At 40.6% G+C, this 19,934-nt stretch overlaps 1 protein-coding gene across 1 annotated transcript; it reads left to right on the top strand.

Moving 5' to 3' along the window:
- The first annotated feature begins 9,880 nt into the window (after positions 1-9,880).
- On the top strand, positions 9,881-14,597 carry LOC144999995 (protein NRT1/ PTR FAMILY 6.3-like). The gene is made up of 5 exons (XM_078959135.1): positions 9,881-10,112; positions 10,276-10,453; positions 10,549-10,588; positions 10,750-11,330; positions 13,517-14,597. The coding sequence occupies exons 1-5, from the start codon at positions 9,998-10,000 to the stop codon at positions 14,391-14,393; spliced, it is 1,791 nt and encodes a 596-aa protein (XP_078815261.1). The 5' UTR covers positions 9,881-9,997; the 3' UTR covers positions 14,394-14,597.
- The last annotated feature ends 5,337 nt before the right edge of the window (positions 14,598-19,934 follow it).

Genomic DNA, 19,934 nt, shown 5'->3' on the forward strand with positions numbered 1-19,934 from the left:
CCACGAATGGCGTCCAGAACTGGAGCTATCACGGTCAATCTCAAACATACATCTTGCAAGGGAGTACTCTCCGCCCTGCGACTCAACGCGTCGGCTACCACATTAGCCTTGCCCGGGTGGTACAAGATCTCACAATCATAATCCTTGACCACATCTAACCATCTCCTCTGCCGCATATTTAGGTTAGGCTGATCCATCAAGTACTTCAAACTCTTATGGTCCGTGTAAATCGTACAACGAACCCCATACAAGTAGTGCCGCCAAATCTTGAGGGCGAACACCACTGCCCCCAACTCCAAATCATGTGTGGGGTACCTCATCTCGTGAGGCTTCAACTGCCTCGATGCATAAGCTATCACATGACCCTTCTGCATCAATACCGCTCCCAATCCTAGGATCGATGCATCACAGAATACCACAAAACCTTCCATACCTTCCGGAAGGGCTAATACTGGAGCTTCACACAACCTCTGGCGAAGCGTCTCAAAGGAGGTCTGCTGCTCGGGACCCCATGCAAATGCCACACCCTTCCGGGTCAATCTGGTGAGTGGAACCGCAATCTTGGAGAAATCCTTAATAAATCTCCGATAATACCCTCAGAAGGTGACCTCGGCACCTCCCACCTCATCACTGCGTCAACCTTGGCCGGATCGACCAATATCCCCTTCTGGTTAACGAGATATCCCAGAAACTGGACCTCCCGTAACCAGAAATCGCACTTGGAGAACTTTGCGTAAAGTTTCTCCGCTCTCAAAACCCCAAGCACCTCCCTCAAATGCTCCTCGTGCTGCTCACTAGATCTCGAATATACCAGAATATCATCAATGAAAACAATCACCGACCGATCCAACATCGGCCGACATACCCTGTTCATGAGGTCCATGAACACAGCCGGGGCATTAGTGAGCCCAAAAGGCATCACCACAAACTCATAATGCCCATAACGCGTCCTGAATGCTGTCTTCTGGACGTCCTCGTCCCGCACTCTCACCTGATGATAGCCCGACCTCAAATCAATCTTGGAGAACCAAGATGCTCCCTGTAGCTGATCGAATAAATCGTCGATCCTCGGTAGCGGGTAACGGTTCTTGACCGTCAGCTTATTCAATTCCCGGTAATCAATACACATGCGATGCGAGCCATCCTTCTTCTTCACAAACAAGATGGGTGCTCCCCACGGCGAGCTACTCGGCCGAATAAACCCCTTCCCCAGCAACTCCTGAAGTTGCGAGGATAACTCCTGCATCTCTGGAGGCGCAAGGCGATACGGCACCTTAGCAATAGGCGCGGCCCCCGGAACCAAATCGATGCCAAACTCCACTTGCCTCGCGGGAGGCACACCTGGTAACTCTTCGGGAAATACATCTGGAAACTCCTGCACCACCGGAACTTCCTCCACAGAGCTCGGTCTCTCGGAGATCACTCGCGTATCCATCACATACGCTACATAACCCTTACAGCCCTGCTGTAAACACTGCCTCGCCCTAGCAGCCGAACAAAAGGCTGATCCAGAACGTGTACCCTCGCCGTATACTGAAAGAACTCCCCCACTAGGATCTCGTATAGTCACCAGCTGTTGCTCGCAATCGATAACCGCACCGAATCGGCTCAACCAATCCATGCCCACTATAACACAGACATCACCCATCGCAATCGGAATCAGGTCGATCGGAAACTCGACCCCGAATATCTCCAATACACATCCCCGGAAGACCCCTGTAGCACAAATCACTCTGTCGGCGGCTATGGAAACCCGCAGGGGCCGACTCAATACTCCACGACTAACACTGATACGCTGACTAAATGCCAAGGACACAAAAGATCGACTCGCACCCGAGTCAAATAACACTAAAGCAGGTACAGAATTCACAAGGAAGGTACCTAAGCATAGCATGATATAAGCATAATATCTCAACACCATAAACAATAATGAAAAGGAAACATACCAGCCACAACGTCGGGTGCAGCGCGGACCTCTTCCGCAGTCAGCTGGAAGGCTCTCCCCCGAGCCCTCGGTGCCTCGGCCTTCACGGGCCGACTCTCTGCAGCAGCAGCTCTGATGGCGACGGGAGCAGACCCCTGAGATGCCCCGCGCAGCAGCGGACATTCCGCCTTCCGGTGTCCAGTCTGGTTGCAGTGGAAGCACACTGCAAATCCCCTGGGGCAGTCCTTAGCCATATGCCCCTCCTTGCCACATTTGTAGCAAGACCCTGCCCGACAGGCGCCATCGTGACCCTTGCCGCACTTCCCACAAGTGCGGCCCTTCTGGCTCCCGGGTCTGGGATCAGCGGGCTTGGCCCGCTTGGCTGCCGGCTGGGACTGTGCCGGCCGCCGATCCCTCCCCATAGACTCCGCCTCCTCCCTGGTCTGAGTCTCAAGCTCAATCTCCCTCTTCCGAGCATTTTCCTGAAGCTCGGCAAATGTCCGGTACGAGGAGTTCGCAGCGAACTCCCGAATATCCCGCCTCAAAATGCTTAGATAACGGCTCATACGTGCCTGCTCGGTGGACACGTGCTCAGGGCAAAACATCGCCCTCTCCTGAAACATCCTCGTAATCGCTGTAACTGACTCGGTACCCTGCTTGAGGGTCAGAAACTCCTGTGCCAGACGTTCCCTCTCCACCTGAGGAACATACTCATCTCGGAACATGGAAGTGAACCTCTCCCAGGTCACCGCCGAAAGCTCAGTCGGTGTGAAATGCGCAGTCACAAACTTCCACCAGTCCTTCGCTCCCAAGCGAAGCTGGTTCAGCGCGAACCGAACCTTCAAATGCTCAGGGGACGAGCAAGTAAAGAAGCATCCCTCCATATCAGATATCCACCTCATAGCTGCCACCGGGTCCTGCGTACCATCAAACTCTGGTGGCTTGGTGTTGCTGAACTCCCTGAACAACATCGCATCACCTCCCTGGGGTCTTGCCGCAGCAATCGCTGCGGTAGCTGCTGCAACCGCAGCCTCAGAAAGAGCGGCATAGCGCTCGTCAAACGTCTCAATCAAAGCGGTCTTAATGGACCCGAACATCTCTGGTATCTCGGCTCTGATGACCGCAGCCACCTCCTCATGAATGATCTGTCGAATGTCCTCATCACTAGATCCGGCATCCTCCGGCATGTGTCGTGTCCTCACCATGATCAACCTCTGAAATACAACATGCGATAATTAGAATTCACTCGAACACTCTTACATTCAACAATCCACGCCTCCTTGATTCTTGGCATCCCCAGATTCTTATTTGAACTGTGTACCGCTCCGGTGCTTTTAGTAGTACGGGCCCAATACTACTGTCCGCACCGTCTCGGTACACACCCCAAATCGTCCTCTTCGGATCCCAGTCCCCAAGTACTCTATTATACTTAAATCTCTCTGAACAGATCTCACACAAAGCCCTAGCTGCTACCTAATTACTCTCAGCGTCACATAGCAGCTCACCATTCCCTAAGCTAAGGCATCACAAAACAGGCCACTCTAGCCCTATCAGCAATACCTAGCCTACTCTAGCATGCACACACATCACAATAATAGTTATTACATAACAAAAGATATTTTAGGAATTCACCGTTCGGGCGCTGACTGATCGTACACACGTTTCTTCCTGGAAAACCCTTTACTCTTAGAAAATTTTGGTTTTTATTTTGAAAATATCTCTTTATTTCCTCAGTTTGAGTTCAAATACCCCCGAAGGTGTACCCGAATCCCTCAAACCAAGGCTCTGATACCAATTTGTAACACTAATTTTTCAAACAAATTTTTCGATTTTTATAAAACATAATTCCATCAATATTCATAGAAACACCCCTTTTAATTGTTCAACAAAATAGTACAAAATCCCAAGATCAAAATGTCACGCTCCAAACGTGTGTGTACGGATCAAGCCGGCGCCTTTCCACGGTCGTCACTAGTACCTGAAACAAATAACATCAACACTGTAAGCACAAGGCTTAGTGAGTTTCCCAAAATACTACATATAACACATATTAGCCACTCGAGGCTATAACTCTGTGGGTCCGTGCACCCAAACTCTGTGAACCCTCAGGTTCTAACTCTGTGAACCTTCCGGTTCTAACTCTGTAAACATGCACAGCATCAAACACATAAAAGTAATGCAGTACAACACATAACATACATAGCATACAAATACTCTATCACATAACTCTGGTTACCTACTCAAGGTAAGTATAGTGAGAAGACTCACCTCGCGTGTCTCGGTAAACCGTAACCCTGAAATCGCTAAACACTCGATCTGCCGAGCTGAAGTCCCCCTATAGCACAATACATCTCTAATTAACATTTTCCCAACTAGGGTTGACCATACCATAACAAGACAATCTAGGTCAACGCTGGTCAGCGGTCAACTTGACCGGACTCGGCGAGTGCACTATAGCGACTCGGCGAGTCTGAGCGTATTCACCAATTTCCCTGGAATCCTCTCTTGACACGTCGAGCATCCCCTCCCAACTCGACGAGCTCCACCTGGCACGAGTTGTGGGGCCACCACGACTCAACTCGCCGAGTCTCGAGAACAACTCGGCGAGTCCGGTTTGACTCGGTCCACCTGTCCATCCTGACTCCCCCTTGACCCACTGAGTTCACTCATCCCAACTCGGCGAGGCCACTCGCTGAGTGGTCGTGCAACATTCAAGCTACTCGCCGAGTCTGTTCTTCGGACTCGGCGAGTCCGTGCCATGCACTGACTCAATCTTGCTCTAAAGGCCAGATCCAGTCCACTAATCCATAGATCCAGTCCCCCCATGCTTATTTAGCACGTAAAGTCACAATCTTGATGCATAAATAACCTCTACATGATCACAAATGATGTTTTTGACTCTACTACTTCAACATAAGGCCAAGGACTCCATTTCCATCCATAAAGCTTGATGAGTGAGGCCCTCTGGACCTCTATGGATCCAGATCCATGGTCTCAACTCAAAGAGGGAACCAAAGGGGCACCCAATCACCCCATAAATGATCATATTAAGCCCTAACTTGCATCAAGTTTCACTAAACAGAAAATGGTCCGAAAATAATACCTCTAGAGTGATGATCCAAGCTCCAAATCCACAAAATAGCAACCTCCTTTGCTTCCTCTTGCCTAGGGCCTCCTTCTTCTTGCTAAACAACACACACAAGATCAAGATTGGCTCTCTTTCCTTCACAAAACGCTTAAGAACTCTAGGGACACTCTCTGGGGGTTGGGTGAGCGCAAATGACGGCCATAAGGCCCCTTAAATAGGCCACAAACCCGGAGATTTAGGGTTTCATAACACAGCGCAGACTCGCCGAGTCCATACCCTGGACTCGCCGAGTCCAAGTGCGCACCCTCGATCAATCCCGCGTCCCTACTCGGCGAGTCTGAGCCCCAACTCGCCGAGTCCCTCTCACAAAATAACACAATTAAACTTACATTATACCTGGTAAAAATCCGGATGTTACACGGGTCCCGGACTCGGCGAGTAGCCGCTGTTTGGACAAAAACCCTAATCTAGGGGTTTTCACCCTATTTAAACGACCTTATGCACCCTCCTTTCCCCCTTTATGCTCCCAAACGCTCCTCATAGCAAACCCTAGCCATTTTTGTGAAGATCTAAGGCTTTTTGAGTGATTCTTGTGAGTTTTAATCTCAGGGAAGAAGGAAGAGCATAGAAGGATCAAGAGGGGACTGAAGGATTCGAGTTTGGTTCATCATTTGCAGTCTTTGGAAGGTATAAAGTCTGAACCTTGCTCATTCATTTGTTAGATCCCTCTTTGAGGTGATTTAGGGCTTTTTAAGCCATTTTTGGTGGCCAACCATGTTTGCAAACATGGTTGGGGGTTTGGGCTTCTGTATCACGTCGTTTTATGAGCCACAAGTCAGATCTAGGTTGCTTTTTGCACCAAGGAAGGCCCCATGCAAAAAAAAGGAACCATTTTAGAGCCTTTTAAGCTCTTATGTCCCATGCATGCACGTAAAGTTTGTAACTTTACGTGCTAGATCGAGTTTAGGGGCTTGGATCTATCATTTGGTTAAGTGTTGTACATCAGAAATCGAAGTTCTTGGCAAGGAATGAGATAGGCTCGGCGAGTCCATTCCTGGACTCGGCAAGTCCAGGGGTTTTGCTCCCATATCAGTGAGGGTCATAAGGACTAGTTGAGTGTGGAAGGGTTTTTAGGAGTCCCGGGGAGTGACCCAACGTTCTAGACTAAGCAAAGTGTTCTGGGAATTCATAGTACTCGGCGAGTGCATGAACGGACTCGACGAGTCCAAGGCAATCTTCATGATACTTGACAAGTTGTTCATACAACTCGGCGAGTCGGATGTGGATTCATTCGGTGTTCTGTTAGAAGGAAAACTCGTCGAGTCATCGCCTAACTTGACGAGTAAAGACGGGTTTGAGGTCTAATGGAAGGATAGGGATTCGGCGAGGCGAGTCAGGTCAACTAGAAGCTGACTTTGACTTTGACTTGGTCAGGGGTAAAATGGTCGTTTTACCCTAAGAATAGATGTCAGTTTCTGACTGAGTGTTTTGTGGGAATTATAGCCGGAGGATTTCCGGAGCAGCAGTCAGAGGATTCCTGTACAGTTCAGCAGCTACTACGAGGTGAGTTACCTTCCAATAGCAGTGGGTCTAAGGCCACAATGTCGTCCCAGTAGTAGGAGTGTATGTTTAGATTATTGTCTCTGTGATATTCATCTAGGGCTACTACTACCTTTGTTATGTTTATGTGCTAGTATGATATGATGCTATGTGCTAGTGACAGTAGAGGAAATAGTCCCCAGAATACCGGTCGATAGGACCGAAGGGGCAGATATGCCCAACCATGCTAGATAGATTAGGTGATACATGTTATATGGTAGTGGTAGGGATGAAATAGTCCCTAGTGCCCGGTCGAGAGGACCGAAGGGGAGACCAGCACCCAAATATTCCTGACAATATATGTATGTTATGTGATTGTTTGGTATGTGGTACAGTGGGGGAACTCACTAAGCTTCATGCTTACGATTTTCAGTTGTTGTTTCAGGTGCCTCTTCAGCGAATGGGAAGGAGCTGGCACGGTAGCGGCATATCACACACACGCACTTTGTTTTCCGTACTACGAGATATTCTAGGATTTGTACTCTGACATTATGGTTGTTTTTATGTTTTGGTTTCAGACACGAAATATGTTTATGAAATGATGATGTTTATTCCCCAAATGTTTTCCAAAGTGTTGATTTGAAAATGAAAATTTTGGCTGAGAAAATTGGGTCGTTGCATTGGCCTTGGTGCCTTAGACCCACTTCTACTGGAAGGTTACTCACCTCAGTGTCGTGAGGTGTCTGAACTTTCCTTACTGTCGGAATCAACTCCTCTCGATCCCCACACATTACAATCTTCCTTAATTACCATTTCATGGTCAATTTAGGTCAAAGACAAAGTCAATGTCAACACCTTGGTCAAAGTTAACTCTGGGTCAAATTCAACATTTGGTTTACTTAACTCGCCGGGTTGACCCACCAATTCGTCGAGTCTTTCAAGAACTCGCTGAGCTCTCCTTCATACAAGGTCGGGACTTTCTACCACTGACTCGCCGAGTTCATCCTTGAACTCGTCGAGTCCTTCTTCATCGAAGAAGGCACGTCTAGTTGTCGGCTCGCCGAGTTCCTTCTGAACTCGTCAAGTTCGTCTTCATGCAGTTGGGACTTAGTCTTAAACTCGTCGAGTTCTGTTCTAGAAATCGACGAGTTCCATGATCTTCAGGCCTACAATGAACCCAACGGTCTGAGTGTTCTTCCAACTCAACACATTGCCCAATATCAGAAGAGGTTTGGGGGAAACTGCAACCCAACTCGCCGAGTCACATGAGTGACTCGCCGAGTCCCTCTATGTCCAAAACTATTCAGTCGACTTCAATCTGGCTTAATGCAGTCAAAACATAGATCTGACCTCCTAGGGTCCATATTACACATAAAGTTACAAACTTGACGCTCATGCATGGGGTATTTGGCTTAAATGGTCCTAAAAAGAGGTTTATATGGTGCATGGGACTCTTATAGCAATAAAGTTAGGACCTTTATGTCATGAGAACCTTCCAAGGCTCAAGATCTGAAGTCAACACTCTACATTACGCTATAAACCCAAATGTGACTTAGAAATGCCCCAAAAATGATCAGATTCAAGCTCTAAAGAAGATCTAACAAATGGGAAGTCAAGGTTGAAGCTTTTTACCTCAAACAAGCTGGAAATCCAACCAAGACTCTGGATCTACTACCTTCTTCTCGAACCTCCAAGTCTTTCCTTCATTCTCTAAGCTTCAAATCACAAAAAATGGCACCAAAATAGCTCAAGAGCACTCACAACTGATTAGGGTTTCGAGAATGGGGTATGAGGGTGATGGAGGCTGGAGTGGAGGCCACTTAATGTGTTTAAATTTGCAAACCCTCAAATTTAGGATTTTATTCAGGCAGGTCTACTCGTCGAGTCAGGGCTTCCGACTCAGCGAGTAGATTCTTCCACCCGCATCCAAATTAGCCTCCACTCGACGAGTTGGGGCCTCCAACTCGTCGAATCCCAGAGTAAAAGTGCAAAAAATATTATTTAAAGCGAAAATTTGATATTTTTCTGATATATTTTTTCAACTTTGACACTTCAACATGCAATGTCAGCATGTCACGTCATCAAAACTGATATATCATCCTATCACATCATCAGGCAACCTGGTTAACCGGTCAAATAGTCAAAACTGTAACAAATTGGAAAATAAAGTGTCAAATTTGAGACAAAATATAACGCAATATCAAAATCGAATTATCGTATAAACTTAATGAAGTTTATGAAATTTGCCCTCAATTATTCCATATCACCTCCTATTACTCCCTAGTATGGTCGATTATAAAAATTATCTAAACCGTTCGCATCATGGACTTTATATATACAAGAAGTGTAATGGCTTGTACTTTTTTCCTATAATATGGTTTTACACCCATATATTGGACGTGTTCATCAAAATTAGCTGGTAGTAGGTAGCGAGTAGCTTGTAACTTGTAGTTACATAAAATAACATTTGGATTTGGAACGTAACATTCTGTTGAAAATGGAGCGTTTTGTCAAACGCTAGAAATTTTCAAACGCTATGTGTCGAACACGTCGATTGTGTTCTTGCGTTTTGCTTTGCTTCCTATTATCATCATCATTCTAATCAAATTACTATCCAAATGATATAGCTGAAGAAACCGAAACCATTCCTATCTGGAGTGTCGACATTTATAAATATGTAATACTTTCTTTTATTAAAATCTACTTTCTCATTCGTTGAAAATTAATTATAAGAATTCTCTAGAAGAAATTAATGTTAAAATTATTTATTTTTCTATATATTATGAGCAAGGTTCTAAAAAGCTCGTCATGGCTCCGTCATGGCACGCCACGACTCCAAGAATTGCACATGCCCCCAAGCTTTGCCAAATCGCCGCGTTAATTTATATATGTGTATAAAAATGAATAATAATTGAATATACATATAAAAATATTAATTATATAAAAAATTGCCGCCTTAAGGTTACGCCTTACACATTTCATGACTCGCCAAGGCTCGGAAAAGTTTGAGATTTGATATTGTCGTCAAGTCACGCTTTACGTTATTTAGAACCTTGATTATGATTAATGCAAATAACAAATGGTATCGATTTTGATTACGTTCTCTATATTATTTATATTGAATGAATATACATCGACCTATATATACATGAAGCGTTTCTCAACTAATATTATGCCACAAAAATTAGAAAATTAATGCTGTGTATATAAGGAATGGATATAATCAATATTAATATAATGCCATAAAAATGGATATGATCAATAATAAGATAATTAGATATAATCACACATTGATTGCTATAAAAGGCCCCTCGGTATTGCCTAAAATTTATGGAATATTAAGCAGCTCAACCCCCCGGCCAATATCTTTGATCTTTCCCCCCCCACCTTCAAATCCTAAGCAGCATATACTAACATTGTATACAGAAGAAACCAAAATATATACTATGGCTCTCCCTGAATTACAGGTAGCAAAAACTCTAAGTGATGCTTGGGACTACAAGGGTCAGCCGGCTCACCGTGCCACCACCGGTGGCTGGATTAGTGCCGCCATGATTCTAGGTTCATCACCCTTCCTGTCCTATTCTGTATCCATGTCTTTCATTATAAACTCAGTTGATATTGTGTCGAAGCATCATTCTTGGTTTCCTGCTCCATTTCTTGTGTTTTACGATTATGATTAAGATTAAGATAATCTAAGATGAAGTATATATCGTCTATTCAGGAGTGGAGGCATGTGAAAGGTTAGCAACTTTAGGTATCGCTGTGAATTTGGTGACATATTTGACCGGGACGATGCATTTTGGAAATGCTAGCTCCGCCAATGATGTCACCAATTTCTTGGGTACCTCTTTCATGTTATGTCTTCTTGGAGGTTTTGTTGCTGACACTTTTCTTGGCCGGTAATTACTGCATATCAATCAATTTATTCCTTATATGAAGCTTTGAGTAAATGTAAATTTTTTTCATTTTATGTCATGGGTCTGTTTAATTATAGGTACCTCACCATCGCCATATTCGCAGCAGTTCAAGCAACGGTGAGAGTGATACATTTCATCCATTTTGAAACTATGCAACAGTATAAAATATCATGTATATTTAAAAAAAAAAAAAAAAAAAAAAAAAAAAACTGATTAAACTATGTCCACTATGTTCGTAGTCTGTACTTTTACTTATTTTTGTAATGATTAATTAACAGGGTGTGACACTTTTAACCATCACAACCGCCATCCCTAGCCTTAAACCACCAAAATGCACCCCTGACAGCGGCAACTCATGTGCTAAGGCTACCGATGTCCAGCTGACGTTTCTCTACCTTGCACTCTACCTGACAGCTCTGGGGACTGGTGGACTCAAATCAAGTGTTTCGGGTTTTGGGTCAGACCAGTTTGATGAGTCCGATAAAGAGGAAAAGACCCAAATGGTCGCTTTCTTCAGTTGGTTCTTCTTCTTCATAAGTATCGGGTCACTTGGGGCAGTTACTGTTCTTGTTTATATCCAGGACAATCTTGGTCGTCGTTGGGGGTATGGGATCGTGGCGTGTGTCATTGTTACGGGGTTGATGATCTTCTTGTTGGGTACAAAAAGGTATCGGTTCAAGAAGCTTGTGGGTAGTCCTTTAACACAGATAGCTTCGGTTTTCGTGGGGGCATGGAAGAAGAGACACATGGAGCTTCCTTCGGATCCTTCCTTGTTGTTCAACGTGGATGATATTGTAATTAACGAAGGAGCTGATAGCAAGAAAAGCAAGCAGAAGTTGCCACACAGCAAAGAATATCGGTGAGTCCTTTTCACTTTCTGTTTATTTGTCTTTATATCTAGATTTTGCTTCTGTTTTTAATAGATGATAAATTCCGCCGTGGTAAATATTATTAATTTATTTATTGAAAAGGTTCATCAGACATGAGAATATGTACATGTGACCAATAGAAAGTAATTTTATCGTTTGTTCATGCATAAAAAGAGATTATTCTTAATTTCCTTTTAGCATAAATAAAATATTATCCAAACTATGTTTACAAGTTGGCCCTTGTTTTAGTTTTCTTTTTCGGTTGATTATTAAACTTTAGATGATAAAGAATCTTGACTTAATTTGATGCATTTTCTTATTAAAAGAATGTACGTATTATTAGATAAATCTAACATGCAATATATGAAACATAGTCGACTCTCATCTTCTCAAATATATGGTATGATTGAGTGTTTATGAAAAAATATATTATTACTAGTTAATTATTTAGGATAAAGTTTATTTATGAAGTTAGCTTTTTCTCAATTTTCAAACTAACACAACTATTTAACTTAAATTTTCAAACTTTTATTTAAACGATGACGTGCATAATTGAGCATGTGGAGATCACTATAAGAGTTAAGCTTATGATGGGTCCCATGTTTTAGCAATCAATCAATGATGAAAATAATAGATGTAAATATACTTTGAATAAAATGGCCAATTGGCAATCAGATCCACGAATGATTGATCCTGTTCTTCAAATTTGACAACAAAACTTGTGGGTGCCATCTTTTGTCCATAACTCAAGCAACTAGAATAATAAGCCAATCCTAGGCCACCATATTCCTTGTTATTTATACCAATAATTCTTGCTTGCCTACAAAATATAATAAAAAATCATTAACCAATTTTGTTTTAGCATGGATTTTATTTACTTAAGATATTATTTGTTCTACTTCATAAAAAATATATAACTTAACGAAAAAAAGTAATTTATTGTTTGCTAAATGCTTAATAATTAGATTCAAAGTTTATGAGATTTGAAAACAAAAACAAAAAGCTAAAAGCAAGTATATACAGAAAGGTAAAAGCTAACTATTTCAGTTTGTTTCTTTATGTTTTTTTTTTTTTTTTTTTTAATAATTTTATATCATAATTAAAAGTATAACTTAGAATCCTAAAGATTATCTAAAGACCCAAAAAGATTCCTTATATTGTTTCACCTTTTCAATGATTTTGAAACCACGCACTTTGTGGTTGTCTGCATCTTTCAAAACTGTTAGGCGTCAATGCCAATTATTTAAGGACAAACATCAATGCTCTTGATATTTCACTGTCTACTACTTTATCATGCACCGACTGCATAACCCTTCGATCAAAAAATATAATCTAATTAGTAATTACCATTCGTATTTCTTAATTTTACCTTCCATCGCAATTGGTGTCCATCGAAAAGAAAACTTACCTTGGAAAACAGAAACCCAAATATCTATCAATTTTTCTTGGATATATTGTAAAAGTTACGATTATTATATTGTGTTATTATATATATATATATATATATATATATATATATATATATATATATATATATATATATATATATATATATATATATATATATATATATATATATAGATATATATATATATAGATCTGATTTATGAGTATCTTAATCATTTAAGTTTTAGATTTTTTTAAACATACATGTGCATGCATATGTCTTGATTGTGCTATAGATAACAAATAGTGCACCATCAAGATCACGAGGTTCTGATCGAACATACAGTCTGTCTTCAATCAATCTTGATGCTAGTTGTATAATGTGAAAACCAAGTTTTCTGTCTTGTAACCCTAACCCTAGCCAAAGTCTTGTAGATATTCACACCCTTTTGTCTCCTATCGGAGAAACAAGGCCAAGTTGGATTTAGACTCAGAAAAAGACGTCTGAAGAAAGAATAAAAAAGACAACCATCAGCAACACACGGATATGGAGCTCCAACAGCTGATGAAAAACTTCTATATATCGATCGTATTAGTTATGCAAAAAAAAAATATTACATCCATATTTGCTAAACACGTCTTAGAGCTGATCATGATATATAGACACTAGACAATCGGGTGATGCATCTTGACTATAAAAATAAAGTAGTATAGTTAGTGACAGTTGTGGCCTTTACTTGACCATATATATTCTTTTTATTGTTATTGATTGATCTACTATTTTTGGCAGTTTCCTTGACAAGGCAGCAATTAAAGATGGAGAAAGATCATTCGAATCACTAGCTACTGTCGACAAATGGAATCTTTCAACTTTAACTGATGTCGAGGAAGTGAAAATGGTGATCAGAATGTTACCAACTTGGGCTACCACAATACTATTTTGGACAGTTTATGCCCAAATGACGACACTCTCAGTGTCACAAGCTACCACAATGAATAGACATATCGGAAACTCTTTTCAGATCCCTGCCGCTTCCCTTACAGTTTTCTTTGTAGGAAGCATTCTTTTAACTGTGCCAATCTATGACCGAATCATTGTTCCAATTGCAAAACGGTATCTCAAACACCCACAAGGGCTAAGCCCTCTACAGCGTATAGGAATAGGACTAGTCCTCTCCATATTGGCCATGGTTGCAGCTGCTATATGCGAGATCAAACGACTACGAGTTGCTAGGTCTCATGGCATGGTAGATGATCCCTCTAAGGTGGTGCCAATCACAGTCTTTATGTTGGCTCCGCAGTTTGTGTTAGTGGGTGCTGGTGAGGCGTTTACTTACATAGGACAGCTTGACTTCTTCTTAAGGGAGTGCCCAAAAGGGATGAAAACAATGAGCACTGGATTGTTTCTAAGCACATTATCGTTAGGGTTCTTCTTTAGCTCTATTTTGGTGACAATAGTTCACAAGATTACAGGAGACAAGAACCCATGGATAGCTGATAACTTGAACCAGGGGAGGCTTTACAACTTCTATTGGTTACTTGCAATTTTAAGCCTCCTGAACTTTGGGATATTTCTGGTTGTGGCGAAAGGTTATGTCTACAAGGAGCGTAGGCTTGCTGAAGAAGGGATCGAGTTGGAAGAAGATGACTTTGTAGGCCATGCATAAATTTGGAGTTATTTTTTGTTTAGATTTCCCTTTTGATGTAAAATTCTGATTGCTATTTCTCCTTCTTTGTTGTTATGCCATGTTTGGTCCTAACTTTTTGTGAAAAAGAAATAAGGGACAAAAATGGAAATGTAAAAAAGGAAGGCCATTTTTGTTGTTCATATGAAAAAAGGAGGCTTTGACGAATAAATGGTTGTTTAAATCTTTTTCGGTCTTTGTGGTTTGCTTGCTTATAACTATTTTTCTTAATTTCAATACCACGATGTAGAGTATATTGAATGTGTTGGTGCATAATCAGCCTTTGTAAAATTATAATATTTCACTTTGATGTGTATTTGACTATGCTTACTTTCCATTTTTATGAAGCAATTTTTTATTGCTGGTTCTTGTGTACTATTTTATGCGAATACCAGAGTTATTAGTTAGTTATAACACCTTAAACATCTACAATTCATTGACTTGATAGAGTAAAATAGAATATCACATTATTTTTTTATATTTCATATGTCTATCAATTTTTTTATGAAAATATATTGAACTTTATAAAATTCAACAGAAAAATACAAAAGTTAATTTATAGTATATATTTGACAAAACTATAAAATTGGTCCCTGTGGTATTCAAAAAACTTTGGATAGAGTCCAAAAAGTTTTCAACTTGCATGGAAGATCCAAAATCAAGAATTTCCTTTGGTTTTGGTCCATGAAGGACTTGAAAAGACTGTTTTGCCCTTTTTATTTCTTTTTTTGTATTTTTTAAATTTTCTTTAATAATTTATTTATTAAAAATTAAAAATGAAAGAACTGGGCCCACTCCCACCCCTACTCTCTCTCTCTCTCTCTCTCTCTCTCTCTCCAGAAAGAACCCACACACACACACTCCATATACGAACACAATCCATGATGAACACACTCATCCACCATCGGTTTCACCGATAAACTCCACCGCCAGTCCACCCAACAACACCGGTTTCACCGATAAACTCCACCGCCAGTCACCGTCATCCACCACAACCCTTACCAGAAACATCCTCATCATCTCCCTCTCTTCACCAGAGTAAATCAACCCCAAATATGTCAAACATCACTACATCACTCACTCAAGAACATACAATCACTCACTCAAGAACATACAACCACCACCTCAACGCCTCAGAAGGCCCATGAGCCGCCGAGAAGAAACCCACTCGTTGGCCGTTTCCAAAACAACTGTCTCTCCGATCTACAACTCGACGAAGACGATGGTTGATCCGCCCGTCTTTCTCCTTCTCCGGAGATGTTCCAGCTCACTGATGACGGCGACATTTAGGGGTTCCAGCTCACTGATGGCGGCGACATTTAGGGTTTCAAGCAATCATTTGCAAATGAGGGTTTCAGATCCGTTTCCGTTTAGGGTTTCAAGCGATGACGGAGGCAACAAAGAGGGAAGATGGATGGTCGATGTATCTCCAACCTCCTGAGAATCGTCGAGCTCCATCGGTGACATATCACACCTTCAGATCCAAAGTTTTACTACTGAATGTGGGTTGATGTTATTTTTGGATTTAAAAGTGTTTTTTGTATTTTTGTTTTCTTTGTGTGTATGTATGAGAGATAAGAGAGAGGTAAAGATAGAATAAATGGTGGTGGTGGTGGCTAAGAGTGGTGGCCGACGATGGTGGATCGGTATTTGTTTATGTGTGAAAGAAGAAAGGATGAGAAGAAGAAGACAATGGAGAGAGAGAGAGAGAGAGAGAGAGAACCTGCTGGTGGGGTGGACCCAAAATATATTTTTTATTTTTCTTTTATTTATTTTTTAATTAATAAGGTATTAAAACAAATATAAAATAAAAAAAAGAAATGAGAAGGGCAAAATAGTCTTTTCAATATTTTTTGGACTAAAATTACAGGAAATTCTTGATTTTGAACCATCCATGCAAGTTAAAAACTTTTTGGACCCTATCCAAAGATTTTTGAATACCACAAGGACCAATTTGACAGTTTTGTCTATATATTTAAGATTAAAAACTTTGATTTTTTCTATTGATCAGTTCAGTGGACATTGAACTCCAAAGAATATCAAGGTGGCATTGGTAGAGTTTAATGTATTGAATGACAACTATATTTGTCATCATATTAGCTCTCACATTAAATTCACCATTGTAGATGTTATTATAATTAGTTAGCAAAGTTTCCTAATTAATTATTATACATTTTTTTTGGATTAAGTGTAGATCCAAAATTTTCAAAACTTGATTGGTTTGTCTGGTTTATGTCTTCTATATTAAACTTCTCTTATAATTTCACTTGAGTCTCTCGTTTTAATCTTTTATAATGCTAATCTTTTGTTTGTCATTCAAGAAAAAAAAACTATTATGCTTTATAGAGATGCTAAGGGTGATGGCTTGATGGGTATCCTATAACTATCACCCCTCCCTTCGGTGAAACAATAATCAGCCCAAACATAAGTTTTGTTCTTTCTTATCATTCTTTACCTCTCTTCCATAGACACATGGAAATAGTTTTCACTAGCTAGTATGTCTCCCATCCCTCGCTTTTTGGTATAACTACGATACACATAGTCCAATATGAAGAAGACGAAAAGGGAGAGGAGGCTCGGGAGATCTTCTGGGAAATGGATTTCTCCCATAAGTAACAAGACATATGGGCGATGTTAGCATCCTCATCACCTTCTCGCTCGATATTGTCCACCCTTAGAACAATGTTTGTAAGGCTACATATAAAGATGTTAAAAGTCATATTTTTCATTCAAATCTTTCAGAAGCCTCTTTCCTTTATATATTACCTTAGTGATTTCATCATTCTTGTAACCTCCCTGCACTATCGATTTTACAAGAATAAATAAGAGTTCCCTTCTGGTTTTTCCAAAAGGGTGGTTTTCACCCAAGTATGTTTTGCTTTGTTTTTTTTCTTTGTTGTTGTTATTTTTTTTTGTTCGCATTTTTATGAGGTGAGTTAAGATGCAACATCGAAAAATACGACAATGATATGGATGAGTATTCTAAGAAAATTAAATAAGAACAATATAACACCCCTCGCATGCGCCTATTTGAATTAGCCTTTAATTAAATCTTTAAAAAAAATTAGAGTTGTAGCTTTTAGGAAAAATGATTTCCAAAGTTTAATACAAAACCATTTATTGGTTTAATACAACAAATCATGCGAGAGTACTAAAATAGATATCAAAACAAGGGTTTAAGAAGATATTACAAATCAAGGGTTATTAAAATATCAAAAGCTTATGAGTCTCCTAAGCTTCTGCTAATGTCTACTAACTTGAAACAATTTATCAATAAGTAGGTTAGGCTACAAGGAAGCCTAGTGAGTACAATTTAATGGTTAGACGTTATGGAGGGTGTATGAATGAACATTGTGGTGCATACACCAATGTACAAACCCGTACTTTCTAAAAAACAACAAATCAACATCAAAGGTTAGCTTGGGGGTAAAATTAGATATAAGAAAAAGTACATTGTCATTTATAACAATTCCCAAATAAACTTCATTGTTAAGTAAATAATATCAAGTGTATAACGTCCCAAAAATTCATTGTAAAATTTTCATTTTTAAAACCATAAACAATACAAACGATTTGTTCCAAAACCAACCAAAGTAATTACATCATTTAAACATCAGAGTAAAAGTTACAAAAAGCTAATGTAGAAAACGTTGGAGGATAATGTGCAGTCACCCCAGGCCCTTCCCTTTCATACCAAAAGTATCTAAAACCAAGGGCATAAAGTCCTGAGCATAAAGCTTAGTGAGTTCCCAAAAATACCATATACCATACATATAATAGAGATTGTTGTGTGTTAACCATAGTCTTTTCATTATGTCATGAGCCCGTATCATGATCTCTCCTTATCAGGCCTGGGGGCCAAAACCCTAAGTATTATAGACAAGTGTCAAGAGTCACCTCGCGGTCTTCCATTCAAGTATCACAAAGACAACTAGCATATTATATATAACTATCATGATCCAATCCCTGGTTTTGCATACAATTTTTTGGGAGCCACCTCCAGGTCTTTCATAAAAATGTTAGGGATCACCCCCTAGTTTTCATATATAACATAAACCAGTAGGCTGGTATTGGTGCATTCGACCTCTATACAGTGAGGAAACTAACCTGAATCACCATGCTGACTAAAACCTTGTGCAACGCCGCACCGACCACAACCAACAGCTCTTACCGAAAAAATATGTGTGCTAAACACCCCCAAACAATCCACACAAGGTAAACCCTATGTCAACCTTATAAAAACAGAGATTGACCAAAAGTCAACGGTCAAAGTCAACGACCATAGTTGACTTTAGCCAACCATCACGTCGTGGCCTTCACCCAAACAAACTACGAAATTCCAAGGCACCGCATCGTGGCGACCTACTACCACGTCGTGGGAACTGGGTTTCCAGCAACTTAATGGATTAAGTTGCTTTCTTTGATCCCAAGAGCTCCAAAGCTCAGATCTTGTCCATACTATGGTCTAAATGGATAAAGTTTCCAATTTTATCCATTAAGACACCCAAAGAGATGAAGATCTCTAACGCTAGGTCCAAAACCCAGGATTTCTTAACCAATAAGCTCTTAATCTGAAAAATTCCTTAACCCAATCACTCCCGAAGGGTTTCTAATGCTAAATCTATCAAAAAGGTGGAAGGTTTATAGATATGTATGTCCAATACATGTCTAAGATCTATCTTAGGTCAAAATATGAACTCTAAAGGCCAAAACTTAGGCAAATGATAAAAACTTCCATCAAATACTAGATCAGTAACATATAATACTCTTGGGAATAAAGAGAGTCATAAATTTTCCAACTTTACGAGTTCCTTCCCTCCAAACTTGCCCAAACATGAAGAGCATGGGATAATATTCAAGATCTAACCACCAAATGACATAAAGCAAGGAACTTGGACAATTACAAAGGTCTAGAGATAATATAAGGTGATAATAATGTTGAATCCTTGTAAGCTCCACCAAAAGATCACCTTTTTCTTTTTCTTTTTTCTTCTTCTTCTCTTCTCCAAGCCAAGGAAGCTCCCAAAAAGACCAAGAACCAAGAAATAGATGAATGATAGGGTTTTAGGAGGTGAAAGGGGGCTTAGAGGCTAATAATGAACCCTATAATGGGTTTAGAGGGGTTTACATACGAAGGGAACCCTAAAAGAATCACAGGCTTGGGCATGATCAGCTGCCACTCCGTAGCCTTCCTTGGCCACGTCGTGGTGGCCCAAAAACATGTGATCCTCTTAACCATTGCCACATCATGGCATACTAGCACCACATCATGGCACATGGTCTCTTGCAAAATTTCATCTTCGGCATTAGAAAATATCAAGATTAACCAATATGGAACACAGGTGTTACAACTCTCCCCTACTTAAATTAGATTTTGTCCTAGAAATCACTTATTGCCACATTCCAGGCACTTCGGACGATTCGATTAATTCTTCCAGAACCCCAGTAAAATTCGACTCTGACACACGATGGCCCTCCAGTAAAATAATCGAACCCAACCTTAGCATGACTCACACACTGACG

This window comes from Lactuca saligna, chromosome 6 (assembly GCF_052625555.1).
Source record: "Lactuca saligna cultivar CGN05327 chromosome 6, ASM5262555v1, whole genome shotgun sequence".
In the NCBI taxonomy this organism is placed as follows: domain Eukaryota; kingdom Viridiplantae; phylum Streptophyta; class Magnoliopsida; order Asterales; family Asteraceae; genus Lactuca; species Lactuca saligna.

Coding starts and splice junctions, on each gene's coding strand:
- LOC144999995 (XM_078959135.1), top strand. CDS start 9,998: ATGGCTCTCCCTGAATTACAGGTAGCAAAAACTCTAAGTGATGCTTGG. Junction 10,589..10,749: donor TCGCAGCAGTTCAAGCAACG/GTGAGAGTGATA, acceptor ATTAATTAACAG/GGTGTGACACTTTTAACCAT. Junction 11,331..13,516: donor CCACACAGCAAAGAATATCG/GTGAGTCCTTTT, acceptor TATTTTTGGCAG/TTTCCTTGACAAGGCAGCAA.